The sequence below is a fragment of the Mercenaria mercenaria genome, chromosome 8 (genome assembly GCF_021730395.1).
Source record: "Mercenaria mercenaria strain notata chromosome 8, MADL_Memer_1, whole genome shotgun sequence".
Taxonomy (NCBI): domain Eukaryota; kingdom Metazoa; phylum Mollusca; class Bivalvia; order Venerida; family Veneridae; genus Mercenaria; species Mercenaria mercenaria.
This window is the reverse complement of record NC_069368.1, coordinates 23,697,852-23,715,516: the sequence shown is the minus strand read 5'-3', so window position 1 is coordinate 23,715,516 and position 17,665 is coordinate 23,697,852. Positions and strand designations below refer to the sequence as shown.

Sequence of the window (17,665 nt, the reverse complement as noted above, 5' to 3'; positions counted from 1 at the left end):
TACGTTCCCATTCAGGTTTTTATTTATTAGCTACAAATTCTGAAGAAAAAAAAAGAAAGAAAAACGTTGCAGTTTGAATTTCGAAACTCTCGAATTTCATAGGCTGATGTACTCACACCTCTCAACGTACAAGGTTGATACTATACCTGTCCATTATTAATCTGTACCTGTCCATTCTTAAAGTATCCATTATTTTACGAATGGACAGTTACAGGTTAATAATGGACAGGTATAGCTAAATAACCGTGTGTATAGAGCGGTATCGGTACAATAACCTATATGATGCACAAAACTAACAACGGATTACATCACAACCGTGTTTTAAGTATATGGAAACACGTGAAAATAGGTTGTTTGTTGTTTATACTATTTTTCCTTTGTTTGTATCGGGATACTGCATTCATTATCAGCTTTATATCAAACGTTCGTGGTGTATTGGTGTCAAGCAGGTAGAAACGTTTTACTTGCGAAGGTGGCAATTTTATTTGTAATCCGTATTGACCTGGTACTCATTAATCAACGCCAACAGTTTCGTGTGTCTTCGTTAGTTAATGCAATATTTGTATCCCGAACATATCATTACTACTTCAGTAAACAATATAATTAACCGATGGCTCGATGATGTAGTGGTAAGCGCCATGATTAAAGTTCCAAAATTTTTAATTCAGTGTATTTTAATCAGTATTGCTTATATTCATATGGTATTTCAAGTAACATACTTCACGTTCTTTCATTTTTTCTCTTTGTAGAATTGGTTTCTATTGATGCAAGTTCCTCTAATTGTCCGTTGATTGAACGAACACATGTTCAGTTCTGTAAGTGTTTGAATAAAAGTGTCAGGGATGTCTGGCAGACGCTTGGTGACAAGAAAAGCTCCCATTTTCCAGTGTTTGTCACTTTTTATTTCATCAAACTCTGTCAATTAATAAAACAATTATACGTAAACATGTTACCTGAAAAGACCGATTTACCCGTATGTACGATACCCGAAAAATCATTTGGGCTTGCCGTCCTAGTAACATAATGCGGCACCTATAGCTTCGAATCTGTAGCTATTTTAAATTTCTGGAAGTTTTCCAGCTATTTTTGTATGCAATAGTTTCAAGCGACTTATTTCAAAATGGGTTTATTAGAAACTGGTTAAATACCTCTTGTAAGACTAATGGAATTGATTTGATATGCATAACAACTAATTTTACTGGTTATTGTTTTTAGAAAATTGCCTTGATGTGCACTTTATTTGATTTATGCATTATTTTTAATATATAAAATGATCCTTTTGTATTTCACGGAGTAAGGTCAAATCACGTAAAGTTACAAAAGGTTTGAAGAATAAGTTTTCGTTTGTTTTATCGTTTTGTTTTTCATCCTATGAATGTTATGGCAAAGAAACAAATACTTAAAACATTAAAATGTTGTATGAGTTGGTTATCTTTTCTTTATTTTCCTCGTCACATTATTTTTAGGTTGGCAACTAATCAGTTATAATGTTGCAATATCTATAGACTAGTTACTATATTTTTTCGCTTATTTTTCACAAAAAATCCCTTTTCATAAAAACCATTTTATATCATGCTAAATGAATATTTATTTTAGATATTGGTCTTACTTTATTTACAGTATTATGATTACACAAAATAATTAAATTTTTCAATATAATTCACAGTTATACCAAACCAACGGTGATGTTTGCCGCCCTTTACCTATTTTCAAAAATAGAGAAAGAAATATCGTCACGCAATAAGACCAAGCAGTGAAATAATAATAAAAAAAGAAGAAAAAAAAAACAAATCGTGCGAAATCAAACTAAGAAGAGGAAATAAACAATTTAAGGCATAATTATGTCTTTTATTCATGTAAAGTTTTAACTTATGTTATAAAAGAAAAGCTTTCAGCTTATTTGAGAGAATATTTGAAAGAAAAAATTACTTATGAGAACAAAAGGCGTTTTTCCCAAATGGTCAGTTAAACAAATACATCCGGTTGACCAATGGAGTGTGAAGCGTTTTTGTTTGACTCAATATATATCATATATAGGGAACTAAACATGCAGGCAAGTTATTGGTATCCCCACGGAGATTAAATTGCAGATATACTTTCACTGTTATAATTAAGATTACTCACGGAGTCAGAAATTAAAGTATGTGAATGCTATCATCAAACCATTTTTAAAACTAAGTAAATTTTGAAAAGCGGACCACTACTGAAAAAGATGTTTGATATATGCATTTTGAATTTTTAGAAAATGTTCAAACAGAGAGGCTGCCATTGTAATATGTTTTTGATGTCATTTACACAATGCTTAATTATGTATCTAGCAAATATTGTTAAAATAAACTAATTTCTATGGCTTCTTGTGTTAACGATAGAAAGCATGAAATTATAAAAAAAAATTCGTTCTAGTTTGAAAAAATAAACGATAGAAATTATTGAACATTATTATGGAAATACAGTTCAAATAAATATCTGTAAACAAATTAATTCCGCCATTTTCTTTTAAATTGCAATGGAAACGAAATATCTGGCATTGTGATGTTTTTAACTCTCCCATTTTCGAATCCAATTTTGAAAGTTCTTTCACTGCATTAAATGATAACAGAAGATCTAAAAGACAGAATTAATATCACCAAATTAATGCCCTTCGCTTAAATGACACATAAAGTAATATAGAAACAAAATTGTGTATTAACTTCGACATTATCAGCTGGCCGTTCTTGGTCTGATTTATCCTTTTAGCATTATCCCATGGGGTCTATGTATTACAGATGTTTCTTTTCCTAAGAGCTCGCTTCAAATAAGATGATTTAAATGTAAGAACTATTTATATTACGAAACAGTTGTTACAACAAGGTTAATGCTATCTGCATTTACTATAATTTTTCATAGGTCGTCTTAACGTTTAATGAAAGATAAGAGATATTTGTGAAAGTCGTTAGAAGGGATATGAGACAAAGCTCGTAAAATACAGCGCATGTTTGATTATTGACATATATACAATAAATTAACACGGTTCCCTATTTGATTGTGCGATGACTCTTTGTGTCTCATTGATTGTAGAAAGTTGATCAGGTCTTTCGCTTTTTTATGCAGAATCACAAGTCTGCTATCGTATTTTCAAGGTCGCTTTTGCTTTCGTTCATAGTGCAAAAGCCCTAGTCTGCATCTGTGTCCCCTAGGTTACTTTTGCTTTAGGTCATAGTGCAAATACACATGACTGCGTCTGTATCTCGTAAGCCATTTTAGTTTTTGATCATAATGCAATTACATGTACACAGATCTGTGTCTATATCTCCTTGGTCACTTTTGCGTTTGTTCATAGTGCAAATATACACGCCGGCTATATCTGTTCTTTCTTAGTCACGATTGCTTTTGATCATAATGCAATACTCTTGTCTGTGTCCTCCTTACCAACGTTTATGGTTAACGGGGCCTCCATGTCTGAGTGGAGACTTCTAGTCACTGCCTCTCACGTGGGCTCGAGAACACTCGTGGCGTTTCATGCTTCATTCGAAAGTCATCCAGCTAGCTTACGGAAGGTCAGTGGTTCTACCCAGGTGACTTCCCGTAATTCAATAACGCACAGAGGGGTACGCGGAGTCTCCCTCCACCATCAAAGCTGGAAAGTCGACATATGACCTATAATTGTGTCGGTGCAAAGTTAAACGCATGAAAATACGCTTTTGGTCAAAGTGCAAATGAACAGGCCTGTATCTCTTTAGTCATTTTTTTTTATAATAATGCAATTATCTGTTTATCCTTATGTACGTTGCTTTTAAGCATAGTGCAATTACGTAGGTCTGCCTCAGACCTCCACTCATCTCTCTCTCTCTTTCTCTCTCTCTCCCTCACTCTCTCTCTCTCTCTCTCTCTCCCCAACTTGTGCTTTTGGTTATTAGTGTACATAAACATGCTTGCGTCTTATCTTTTTAGTAACCTTAGCTGTTAATCACAATGCAAAAACACAGGTCGCCGTAATATCTCCGCAGTCACCTTTGTGTTTAATCATAGTTCAAATACAGGCTTACATCTGTATCTACTAAGGTACTTTTGCTTTTAATCAAACAATAAATTCTGCATCGGTATCTCCTTAGTTAACTTTGTTTTGGGTCATAGTGCAATAACAAAGTCTTTCTTTGTTTCTCCTTAATCGTTACGTATAATTTTGATCATACTGCAAAATACACATGTTTGCGTCTATATCTCCAAAGGTTCCTCTGCTTAAATCATAGTTCAAATACGCAAGTCTGCGCCTGCAGCACCTTCGTCAAATTGCTTTTGATCACAGTGCATTTACACAAGTCTATCTCCTAAATAAACCCGTCCGCTTAGCTCAGTAGGGAGGGCGTTGGTCTACGGATCGTGGGGTCGCGAGTTCGATCCCTGGGCGGGGCGTATATTGTCCGTGACAATCTGATAAAAGACATTGTGTCTGAAAGCATTCGTCCTCAACCTCTGATAATTCATGTGGGGAAGTTGGCAGTTACTTGATGGGAACAAGTTTGTGCTGGTACAGAATCCAGGAACACTGGTTAGGTTAACTGTCCCCCGTTACATGACTGGAATACTGTTGAAAAACGGGGTTAAACCCAAAAGAAAGAAAGAAACAAAACAAATATCCTTAATAGTTACTTGTGCTTCTGTTGATAGTGCAAATAAACAGATCTCTATCTTTTTAGTCAACTTTGCTTTTAATTTTAGTGCAAATTGAAAGGTCAACGTTTTGTATCTCATTACATATCTGCATCTGTTTCTCCTAATCACATTTGTTTTCATTATATACTCCAAATATACAGGTCTGCATACGTATCTTCTAAAAAATGTTTTTGGTTTCGATCATAGTGCAATTACAAATATCCTAAATAGCTACGTATCAATCATAGATCAGAATACCATGTTTGGGACTGTATTGTCGTAGTCACTTTTTGAGTTCAATTTTAAAGGTTTGTCTCTGTATCTTCTTAATAGTTACTTATGCATTTGGTCATAGTGCAAATAATCAGATCTTCGTCTTTATCTAGTTCGTCACCTTTGCTTTTTCTTATAGTGAAAATGCACGGAACTTCGTTTGTCTCTTCTTGGTCACCTTTGTTTTTAATTATAATGGAAAAATAAGTTCTGCGTTTGTATGTCCTTAGTCACCTTTGTCACTGGGGAATCACATGATTAAAATAATCTCTAAACAAAAGTTATATTTTGAAGAACATGAATAAAATTCCTACAATGATAAGATATGAAATTTAAACATAGCCCTATATGTGATTAATGAAAAGTGTTAAATTATCATGTGAGTGACAATAATGATGGGCATCCTGTAATTACTAACTCTAAGGAAAATAAGGAGTGTCAGTTCCTTGAAGTGTTCCAGATAATCAGGTGATTGTTATTAAAATCTATGTAGTTTTAGGATACATCTATGTTGCCATATGGTAGGCTATATTGGAGATTTACAACAAAAGTTGCTTCAGTATTATCCCATATGGTTTAAAGATTATTTTGGTCATGTATTTCCCCACAGTGTTTGTTCTTGATTATAAAGCATATAGGTTATAACACACTAAATAGTTGTTGTTCTTTATTCTATATAAAATTGACCTATTTCTAATGGCCACAGCACACATCAGGACCCATTTTAAATGTCTGTAACCTACATTTTTTTTGAAGAATATTGCCAGTGCTAAATAAAAATCAAAAGAAAAGTGGGGGTCATGTTTGATGCAGGAAAAATAATTTCAGTCAAACACACAAACTGCAAAATCAGCTAAAAAAATGAGTCCCCAAATTATACTGGTGGTGTATGATCTAAGCTTCCATGAAAAAAAACTGTCATGTTGTTATTTCATTATGAAAATGCTACTTACATGTCAAGCATAAATCTGCCATGTGAATTTAGCAAAACGATTGCAAAGAAAATAAGGAAAATAGCTCTACAGAGCAAAAAATAAATGAGGACTATTTGTATCCGCCATTATGCAACTACCTTTTGTATGCCCGTACACGGGCCTCCGTTTGCATCTCCTTAGTCACTTAGAAATATAGAGTTCTTTAAATTGTTGATTTGTGTTTTTAGATAATTAAGTTTCTCCTTTTTGTTTGACATATTATTTAATTTCTGTTCTATTTCTTTTTCACAATTTGCAATCCCATGCACACTTATGTCTTCTTGTAGTTTTAATGCCTTTGCACTTTTTCTTTCTTCACTTTCAATTTTTTCCTTTTTCTTTCATTAATTGTTATAATAGAGGCCTCATATATTTCTTTTCTTTTATCATTATTTATTTTCTGAACTTGAGTTCTTTTCATTCTTGCTTTTGATATTATTTTGAATTTTGAATTTTGATCTTTTCTCTCAATCCATAGTCCTGTATTATTATTTTGATAAATTATTCTTGATTCAAAATTTTCTATATTAATATTAGGTGCCTTATTGAGCCCTGAATCCAATTTTGCCATAAGCCTTTCAACTGTAATATTATTTTGTGGACACAATTCAGACTCTTTAATAACATTTTCTGAAGGGTTTTGAAATTTGCCACCTTCAATGTAATCTGCAAAGGTCTTTTTACACTTGTTAATTAAAACTTTTGAAAATCTCTTGACAACATTTTCTAGGAAAGCATTGTCTGATGCTACTGAAAGGATTTCATCTGAAATGTGTATATCACTTTCCGTTTGCGGTCCAACTTCTATTTTCACTTTGTTCATAATGATACTCCTTGGATCATTTACTCCGATACATAAAACATCAATCAACCTTTGATAAAATGAAGCCATTTGTAAAGTACTATAGTCATTCCTCATTGTCATTTTCATGTAAGGTTCTGTTATCACTTTGTAACTTATAGCTAATGCACAGAGCATGTTAATGATTAACTTATTGTTTAATCCTTCAACAATTATCTTCTGAATGAAATTCTGTGAAGTCTTTGTTTGTTGGAGATAATCAATGATGTGTACTCTAAGTAAAAAGATACCTAAAGCATTGTAAAAAAAGGTGTTGAAGCGATTACCTCTAAAATTTTCAATAGGTACTCTCTCAAATCCCTTACTTTTAATGTAAGCTGTTGCCAAATTTGGATCCCCTGTACCATCTTTGAAAAAAAGCTTTGATGTACTCTTTATTACATTTCCAGTAGATATATCTTTCTTAAGATTTTCACAATTTTCTTTTTCTATTACAATGATTTCTTTTTCACAAATGTCTTGAAATTGTAACACAGGATGAACAGAACACTTGTAAGAATTTATTTTCATATTGTTTTCCGTTTGTAGTATCTTGTTTACTTTTTCTTCTGTTGCACATCTATCTGTCATAGAATTCTTTACTTTTTGAAAAAAAACTGGGCAATCTGATTCATTATTGACTTGATTAATTTCCGAATGTAAATCACTGATTACATTAACATATGTCTCGGCTTTTGCATCAGGCACTTCTCTTAACGCTGCTGTATAAGTCTGTTCCTTCTCAGATATCTCTACCCCATAGAAATGTCTTCCCTTTTTAGTAGTTGCATCCCGATGCATTGTTAAGTTTTCACTACTGTTTATAATTTCACTCAATTGATGTTTGGTTAAAATGCCCAACTCAGTTTGAAAATTTCTGACTGTCCTTTCAGATGGAAGATTGCTTGTTTTAACATTTACTAATTTTCACACTTTTGAAATAACTTTCTCAATGTTATTTACTCCTACATTCAAACTTATTAAATCATAATATACTTCCCTTACAATGTCCTTATAGGGCTTGCCTGTGCTTTCAGTCCTACAATCAAATACTCCTGGTTCAGATGTTTTTCTGGTATTTTTTTTTTAATTTTCTTCGTTTAATTCATCGATTCTTTCCTTTATTTCTTGTATTTCAAATTTAAAAGTGTTACACTGTGTAGACTTAGTCGACTGATTTCTTTTCAAAATCTTCTTCAGCTCCTTTCTTAATTTACTTATAAGGATGTTTTGTGTTCTGATCCTTAATGACTGCCTCTTAATTCTTTGATTAAGCCTTGACAAATTTATTGATTTTAGTCTTTGTCTAAGCTGCATTACATCACTTGTAAGTTTTCTGATCTTTATATTTTGTTCAAATATTGTTTTCATTTTTTCAGAACTTTCTTTCCTCTTGGTTTCTTCAATATCTTTTTTAAGTGCACAACTCTCAGGTAGTTTGAAGAATGATGTAAGAAATCTGGTATATTCCACCTCCTGTGTTGAATTTTTCAATCTATTAGCTTTTATTAAAGCCCTTTTCAATTTGCCATAGAGGCTCTTTGCATGTACTTTTTCTGGTTGAATTCCAAATTTTGAGCAAATAATTTCATGAACTTTAGCACAATCCTTGTTTGATTTTATAAAGATATTTAGCACCTCTTGGTATGACACAGACATTTTGGCAATTCAAAAGTTTTTTAATGTACCTCAAAAGCTGTATTAAAGTCAAACAAAATATCTTTCTTAATTCTAATATGCATATCTATTTTATTTTCTTTACTGTTTTATAAATTATCTCACTAGCATAAGGATCAGTTTTTCATTTCTCAAACTTTTCACCATTTTACTTTGTGATAATTAATATTACTTTTCACAATTGAAGAATTAGATATGAGTAATTTCATAACCTGCCTTAGTGGCAAAACATTCTAAATTAAAAATACCAAATTTTGAAGAAAAAAAGTCAAAAATAAACATTCAAATATGAAAATTGGAAGAAGTTACCTTCACCAGAACAAGACTTGCAATGTTTTTATATAAATCAGATATTTCTTTTTAAAATCATAAAAGGAATATCAGGTTGCCATGCATGGCCTGTATACTAGTCTAGATGTCATTTGTGCTATAAATTATGTATATCACTAAAATGACATCATACATTTCAGTATTTGGAAACATTTTTAATAAATAAAATATTTTTGTTGTCATCATGGTGCATTTGTATGTTTGATTGGAGTTGTCAAGAAGACAACACAAATAAAATTTATTTGTAACCTTTGTCCTGGGCAACTTAATTACAATGTAACATTTTTTTAGTTCTACAAGCAGAAATTTGTAGTTATTCAAAGTATTTAATTTCCAATAATTTTATCATATCACTAATACAGGTTTTAAAATTGAATTTCCCATATATGTTTCAACTTATTAACATGAATACAATCTTTTTACATAATAATGTTAAAAGATATGGCTGCATTCAAAATTCTATATATGTAATACATATGATTTTGTTAATTTTGTCAATATACAACAGTTGTAGACTTAAAAATCAACTATACTGAAACAACACTGTAAACTGTTTTAATTGCTGTCTTTTCTTAACAAAATTAGTATACAAAATTGATTTGTTTCAGATCTTTATCATTCTCTTGAGTCAGCCTTATATTTAAATTGAACTTAATTCTATTGCTCTATTTTAAATTTACCTTTACATGATAATCTGTCTTATCAGTTTATAATATCAGACAGAAAAGTTTAACACTGTTGTTTCAGGTTCAGGTTACTGCTTATTCCTGTGTCATGTCTTTAAATGATTAATTATCAAATAAGTACTATGACTGACTCAAATTACATCAGTGATTTGTACATAACTCTGAGTACTTTTTATAAGATTTAAGTGTTGTTGAAGTCAGGGTGAGTATAAAAGCTCTTCTTTGTATAGTCAAACTATAATGAAATGTAATAATATAATACATGCTTCATACCTTTAGTACTTTAAACCATCACACCACAATATCAGCTCTGCAAGCCACAATATAATTAGCCGACATGACAATCTCAGCTGTCCACACCACAATATCAGCTGTCCACTCCACAATCTAAGCTGTCAAACGTTCTTTACCTGAAATAAAGTTTTATCTACATACCTAAAACCTAACACCCTTCTTATCTAAAACAATCTATCCTATAATTTATTCAGATTGAAAAAAGAAATGTCCCTGTATAAGTTAGCACATGTGGACTTAAAAACCAACTGTACTGAAACTGACATTGTGTACATACATGTATTTAATTAAATTATTAGTTATCCTTTCTTAACATAATTAGTATGGAATATTCATTTGTTTTAGATCTTTGGCATTTTATTTGGTTAGCCATATATTTCATTTTCAGTTAATAATTCTACTCTTGAAATGTAGAGTATTAAATATTGAAATTTACCTTTAAAAGATAGTTTTGTCATATGAGAGACATCAGACAGGAATGTTTAACACTGTTGTTTCTGGAGTAAGTTAAAGCTAATTCCTGTGCTACGTTTTTAAATATTCAATTTTCAAATAATCATTACAACTGAGTCAATTGACATCGGTGACTTTCACAGAACTCAGAGTACTTTGCAGAAGATTTAAGTCTTGTTAAATTCAGGGTAAGTATACAAGCTCTCCTTTGTATAGTCAAACTATAATGAAATGTAATAATATAATACATGCTTTATACCTTTGCTACTTTAAACCATCACACCAAAATATCACAGGTGCACACCACAATATGTTGTCAACACCACAATATCAGTAGTCCACACCACAATTTTAGCTGTCCACAGCACAATCTCAGCTGTCCAAGTCACAATCTCAGCTGTCCAAATCCCAATTTCAGATGTCAACACCACAATCACAGCTGTCCACACCAATCTCAGCTGTCCATACCACAATCTCAGCTGTCCAAGTCACAATCTCAGCTGTCCAAAACACAATCTCAGCTGTCCACACCACAATCTCAGCTGTCCAATGTACTTTACCTGAAATATAGTTTTATCTTCATATCTAAAACTTAAGACCCTTATTACCTAAAACTACCTATCCACCGTTTTAATTTTTTTAACGTCCATATTTAAGTTAATAAAATGGCAGCTTAAAAGGAGGTCAAACGCAAATAGACATTGATATCACATGTATTTTTTATTCTCTTATGTTAACTGTTGAGTATAACAGCAACAATCAGTTTAAAAATAAAAATAAAATCTTGTTTTACAAAGGAGGCAGTCATTTATAAATTCTCTAAAATAGTTTGAATTTACATATCCTTTCAAATGTATAAATCATTTGCCTTAAATATTGAAATGTTTTTTTCTTACGTATTTATCCAATAGAGCATTATTTATCCAATGCTGTCAATCATTCAATGTGCCAACAGTGAACACACAGCTTCTGAAATATACAAAGTAACTAATAAAATTAAAACGTAATTTATCATATGAAACACTCCATTGTGTTTCTATCTGATGTACCTCCTTTCGGAGACTCTAGTCGTTAGACTCATGTGCCCCCCTACCGGTTGTGTATCCAGCCCTTAGTTCCGGGATGTACCGGGGCGTCTCCTTGGTATCTCCAAAAAAAACAATCGTCCAATCTTTACTATGTTGCCAAATGCAGCTCTATTTTTATCCTAATGACACATACATTATTTTAATGTATAACTTATAACAAAATAAAATCAGGAAAAATGCCCAGCATGTCTCATTTTTTTAAACATAAGAAAAAACAAAATACTACAGTAGCCAAATATTACATCCGAAATAAATTTTATCCGAAAGTATAGGTACTCAAGAAAAAACTGCAATACCCTTTTCTAGTACCATAAAACAATTTTCAGTTAAAACATTATGTGAAAATCATCCAACAAACAGATCATAATATGCTCCAGTTTGTATCATCGAACAAAATCAAAATGATTCTATTAATCTATTTTCTAGATGTCTTGAAACAAACTATAACGAGTTGCTGTTGTTGTCGTCTGTCAAACTAACATTTTGATTATTTTGCAAACCAAAAACAAACCATAAATAATTGACCATTCCCACTTACCAACTGCCATTAACAGTATATTTAGCTTCCATGCGCCACTGGTTCACCAATGAAACCCACATAAATATGCACATTTTGAAGATTCGTGTAAACACAAGTTATGAATAGAGAATGACAGATCAGAACTACACACCTTAAAAATCAATGATTTCAAATGGCTTCGCTAAAAAATCCGGGTTAAATTCAATCTTTAATATCGTAAGTTTGGACTGAACATGTGTTTATAAGTTGACAAATAGTACTTAACAGAATATTTGGAGAAATAAAACTTACCTTTCTGACTGCGAGTGCCGGAACACATCGATGTTGTTAACCGGTGCATACGTAAACAGTTTAGTGCGCGACACATACCGATTATGCGGAAGCGCCTATTTCCTATCGCTAAACCATGCAAAGTATTGACTTCAAACTTGGCAAGTTCTTAGGTGGCGATAAGGCAATGTACAGAGTACTTAAACCGGCTCTGAAGATCAAAGGTCAAGGTCACAAATTGAGCTCAAAGATGAAATTTGTAAGTTTAATTTCATGTCCGGAAAAAAAAAACTTATTAACTATTCAAGGTATCGACTTCAAACTTGGGGTGTAGGTATGTGGTGATAAGACAATGTGCAGTGCTTAAACAGGGTGGACGGTCAAAGGTCAAGGTCACAGCAAGGTCAAATCTCCCCATCATATGTCATGTCCAGAGCATATACATCCCCCGGCCCACAAAAAATCAACATCTTTATTTTCATTTACACCCCCACTCCAATCTACATTGTACCCCCGCCCCCTTGCCCCACCAACCCCATGCCCCACCAACTATTTTTTCTCTTGTTTTTTCCCATTTTTTCATTTAGCCTCTTGCCCTTTAGTGTTCTGTCACATCCAAACCCCAACCACTCCCGCACCCTGCATTTTTTTTATTTCGTTTCTTGCTTTTTAGTAAACTGTCTCCTGTCACCAGTACCGCACACACACACATCCTTCTCCCCCTCCCCTCCCAATCCCTCACATGCCCCGCCAAAAAATCTTTAGATATGTGTCTTCTTTAAATTTTGTTTCCCTCCTGCTCTAAAAAATCTTTCGGGCGTATATTGCCCCGCTAGGCGAAGCTCTTGTTTGGTACATTTCTGTTATCGCTGATATGATCTATACCCTCTAAAATCAGTAATAAGCATAAAATACATGTAATTGTTTTATCACTGAGGTAATTAAATTTGGCTGCATGACCGCAGAATAGGGATGTCCGTAAAATAGCAATTTACCCAGTATTCTTTCGAACAAATATTTTAAGCAGATAGAATGGCCATTTACGTTGTACACACAATTATTATCATTGCATCGAATAAAATATTTGTAGGATTGAACAAATAATTTGAAAAAAATAAAAGAAATTTTTTTTTTGTCACATCATATTTTTTTTTTAGTTTTACAATAAATATTTCAAAAGATAGAAAAAATATATGAAACATTGAAAAAAATATTTCTGTTTTACAATAAATATTTTAAAACATTGAATGAATATATAAAGATAGACAATAATTATAGAAGATATAATATTGCAACACATTACACACCATAGTAGAACGTACAGGATAATACACCGTAATAAGCTATACTAGCAGTTAATTACATATATAAAGAGAACGCAATCAATAAAAATAATAGCAGACTCGGTTTTATTGAGTCTGTTCATGAGAGGAAATGAAATGTGCAGAACAGAACAGAACATAAGTTTATTAATAAATCGTATGCAAACAGCACATTGATTAAAAAAAAATAGATAATTAATTACATATATGTGCAATACCTCTCACTCCCTCTAGCACCGCCTTCTTGTAACAACATGGATATCTGCTTGTTTCGTGATTATATCAACTGTAGTAATTAAAGTATTTAAGGCACATGCTGATCAAAATGTCAAGTCAATTAATTACAGTATTTAATGATCTTGCACTTTGCAATTGTCTGATTCTTAAATAAAATGTATTAATTACATTATTTAATGATCTTCTACTTTACCAACACATGTCTAATGAAAATATAAAGTGAATTACACGTAGTTACATTACTTAATGATATTGTACTTTGCAAATATCTGATTATTCTATAAAGGATATTGATTACTGTATTAAATGATCTTGTTCTTTGCACTTGTCTGATTTATAATTTTCACATGTCCAATTAATATATATACTTTGCACATTTCTGATAAATATATAAACTATGCACGTGTCTAATGAATATATAAGTTTTCCAAATGTCCGATATATAAATTTTGCTCATGTCTAATGAACATTAAACTGTGCACATTTCTAATAAATATATAAACTGTGCACATTTCTGAATCTATGAGTTTTGCACATGTTTAATGTAGTGTATAGGGATGTCATTTTGATTTTAAGATAATTATGACATAAAACGTTTTGTCAAGGTTCCGATCCTACATTGGTATGGATAACAAACTTCATTTAGATACGGATACGTGCAGATGGTTGAAGGCCAGATTTGGTTTGATATATTTAAAAGACGGACTAGCGCCTTTTTGTGATGACGTTGCAAAACAACAACAAAGGGAAATATTGAATCACATTAAACAGACAAAGAAGCTATTGACTGTAACATGTAGTGAATGCGATCTTGGAACCCTCAAACCGGACCATGAGAAAACTGATAACAAATGTCCATTTGGTCAAAAGTACTGTAACTGCTGCAAAACGGGTTGTAAAATTGCTTGCCGAAACAAAGTATGTGGCGCCATTTATGACAAAATTATAACTAGCCATGTTACGAAAGCTCCTAACTGGAAAAACACCGACGTTAAGAAGTGGACTAACGATTCGTGGAGTATAGCTAAATGTTTCATCTACACTGGTGGATATGAGCAGAAGTCATCAGCAGCCGACACTGACTGCGCGGGATTGCTGCATGTGATTATAAACAACACATATTTTCATGATCGCATTGGGTGCAAAATCACTGGATCTGATGTTTTTACAAAGGTAAAGATTGTCAATGATTAATCAGTTTGAGTAAATATATTCTTAATTACGTTCAGATTGAGTTAGCTTTTCATACAAAAATGGTTAAAAGTAATTATGCATTCTTAGCTGGTTTTATGCCAACACTAAAACATAGCACATCAATGCACTTATCGTGATATGTGCATTTTCAATTACACATGGCTTTTACAGAGGTAACCAAGGTTTAAGGGGAAAAGTATTCAGACTTATTTTAGAACAAGTATGTACAATAACTAATTATGTATAAACAGACATGTACTGTAACAAATTTATGCCCTTGAAGGTTCATTTTTATTACTGCTTTTGTTGATTTTTTATAAAAGTTATTGCCGCTGTCATTACGAAATAATTATTCTGTTTAAATATCATTCATGTCTAAATTACATCTCTACACACTATTTGAGAGACAAGTCGCATCACTCAGAAGTAGTAATACAGCTGTGTTCTCATCTTTCATCTGTCTTGTCAAGAAGTTCGCCACATCCAAAACTGATAGATATATGTATATTTGTTTAATAAATGAAACAGGTGAGAACATACAGAAACGAGATAGTCCACACAAGCACCATGAAACTAGAAAAGGTACGTCTAGATACTTACATAGATGGTATGATTGCTGTGCTACATGATGGTAAGGAACTGAAAGGAAAACAATATGTACAGGACACTGTAAAGAAACTTGAAGAGGTTAGTACAATACATTTTGTAACGAGTTGATATACTGAAGTAAAATTGGTAGCTTATAGAAAAAACAAAGTTTCAATTTTATATATGGCCAGTGTGGTCAAGGATAAGTTTAATGCCTATGTCATAAGTACTGAATGGTGTCGTATACTTTTGAGAGAACCAAGATGATAGTCTCTATGAACACATTCTGAAGTTAAGCGGCTTAATTTCCAGTAGAATTTTTTGTAGGAAGAAAACAGCCATTCAGACACGATTTAAAATGGTTGTGGTTTTCGTGAGATTTCCACGCCTCTTGTGTAAATAAAAACGGTAATTTTAAGGACATCCACTTTGAACATACTTTGGTTAATACTAGTAAGTAATTACGCAATTTCAATATAACTAATTAATGATGATGCTAATTAATTGCTTTTTAGTATTCGAAGTAAATGTTTGCAAATTATAACGCTATCAGAAACATTACACGGTTTTGGCAGAATTTTTTTGTCATAACATATTTAAAATTGCATATAACCATGTATATATTGGCAGCTGAAGAATGAGGATTTCATCATTACCAGCCAAAGAAGGGAATGCCAAATAGTTCTTGCAGATATGAAAACATTAAAGAAAAACATAGATAAAGGTCTTGAAGATATAAACAATTCTATAGAAGGCTTAGCAACTAAGGACGCCTGTGAGAAACTCGAAAGACAGATTTCTACACTAGAATCTATCGTGTCTAAACTAACGGAGGTATACACTATCAGTTTTAGATGTTGTTCTGTAGATTAATATGAATACTAGAAAGTGCATGTATTCATACACTTCTAAATTTGGGTGCTAGTCATTTTTAACTCATTTATTTAACAGCTATCTTTAATACTGGACCACCATTTGAAAAATGAATCTAGTCAGCGTTGGCACTTTATAACTCAAAAAAGAGAGCAGTGATTTTTTGATCTGTTATGGGTTTCTACAACGAAAGCTTTAGGATTAAAGAAATAAACTAAACTATATTGGAGAGATAGCTGAGTTGGTGGTTCATATAAAGAAAGTTTGCTATTATAAAAGAATTGCTTTGTTAAAATCATGTGCCATTAAAGAAAAATTGGAAAAAAAAATTGTTTGCCTATGGTCCTACGCATAGATATCTTTGATATGATGTAGAAATCTTGGTCATTATACAGGTATTATAGATTTTGCTTTGTTCTAAGCCTGTAATGCAGAAAGCTTGGTCATTATACAGGTATTGTAGATTTTGCTTTGTTAAAAGCTTGTAATATAGAAAGCTTGGTCATTATGCAGGTATTGTAGATTTAGCTTTGTTAAAAGCCTGTAATATAGAAATGTTTGTCATTATACAGGTATTGTAGATGTAGCTTTGTTAAAAGCCTGTAATATAGCGAGCTTGGTCATTATACAGATGTTGTAGATTTTGCTTTGTTCAGAGCCTAAAATGTAAAAATCTTGGTCATTATACAGGTATTGTAGATTTTGCTTTGTTAAAAGCTTGTGATATAGAAAGCTTGGTCATTATACAGGTATTGTAGATTTTGCTTTGTTAAGAGCTTTAATGTAGTAAGCTTGGTCATTATACAGTTGTTGTTGAGTTTGCAAGGTTTCCGCTGCTATTCGCTAATTCCTTTTTTGGCGAAAAAAAATCAAATTGGCGAAAAAAAAAAATTCCAAAGTAAACAATTTTTAAATTTGCGTAAAAATCCATCCAAAGTAAACCCAGAAATCGTTACAGCAGAAGCGTGTCGACTATCACCGATCAATAATTATACACAGCGTGTCACCTCGGCTAATGCCTAAGGGGAGTACGAGGGTATTTAATTACTTTGATTTTCGTATGTAAAAAAACACGCATCATTGAAGTATGATTAAAGCAAGAGTTAATTACTTGTTTGTTTAACTCTGATAATTAAATACAAATGTAATTAAGTAAGTTTGGTTATGGATAAAAAATTGTTTCTTATTTGTAGCATCACATCAAAGCAGACTGAATAAAATGTAGCTTTGTGGTGCTTCCTTCAAAGAAACATAATCTTAATTATGACTTATTATCAATTTAATTTACAAGATTCTGGCCAACTAGATAATTTTGCGATTTACTTGGTCATTCTGTCATTCACTTTCGTACAGAAAAGTTCAATTAATTGTTGTCCAGAATGGGTCGGAAACAAAAAGCTGAAAATACACCAA

At 32.3% G+C, this 17,665-nt stretch overlaps 1 protein-coding gene and 1 long non-coding RNA gene across 7 annotated transcripts in view; one reads left to right on the top strand and one right to left on the bottom strand.

Annotated features, from left to right (window-relative positions):
• The window catches only part of LOC128558976 (uncharacterized), a 36,800-nt gene that overhangs the window by 4,518 nt on the left and 14,617 nt on the right, over positions 1–17,665 (top strand). For 2 of the 6 annotated variants that reach the window (XR_008371995.1, XM_053549541.1), the window contains exons 2-5: positions 750–888; positions 14,203–14,770; positions 15,320–15,478; positions 16,010–16,213. Coding sequence is in view for 5 of the 6 variants with exons in the window: in XM_053549541.1 (XP_053405516.1) it covers positions 750–888; positions 14,203–14,770; positions 15,320–15,478; positions 16,010–16,213 (1,070 nt within the window). In the remaining variant the exon portion in view is untranslated. Of the gene's footprint in view, positions 1–749; positions 889–9,592; positions 9,616–14,202; positions 14,771–15,319; positions 15,479–16,009; positions 16,214–17,665 lie in introns of those variants that run through there. The other 4 variants (XM_053549545.1, XM_053549544.1, XM_053549543.1 and 1 more) reach the window with 4 other exon arrangements.
• On the bottom strand, positions 9,628–13,402 carry LOC128558977 (uncharacterized). The gene is made up of 4 exons (XR_008371996.1): positions 12,060–13,402; positions 11,057–11,129; positions 10,420–10,720; positions 9,628–9,823 (listed from the first exon to the last, which is right to left on the bottom strand). It is a non-coding gene; the product is annotated as an uncharacterized LOC128558977 (long non-coding RNA).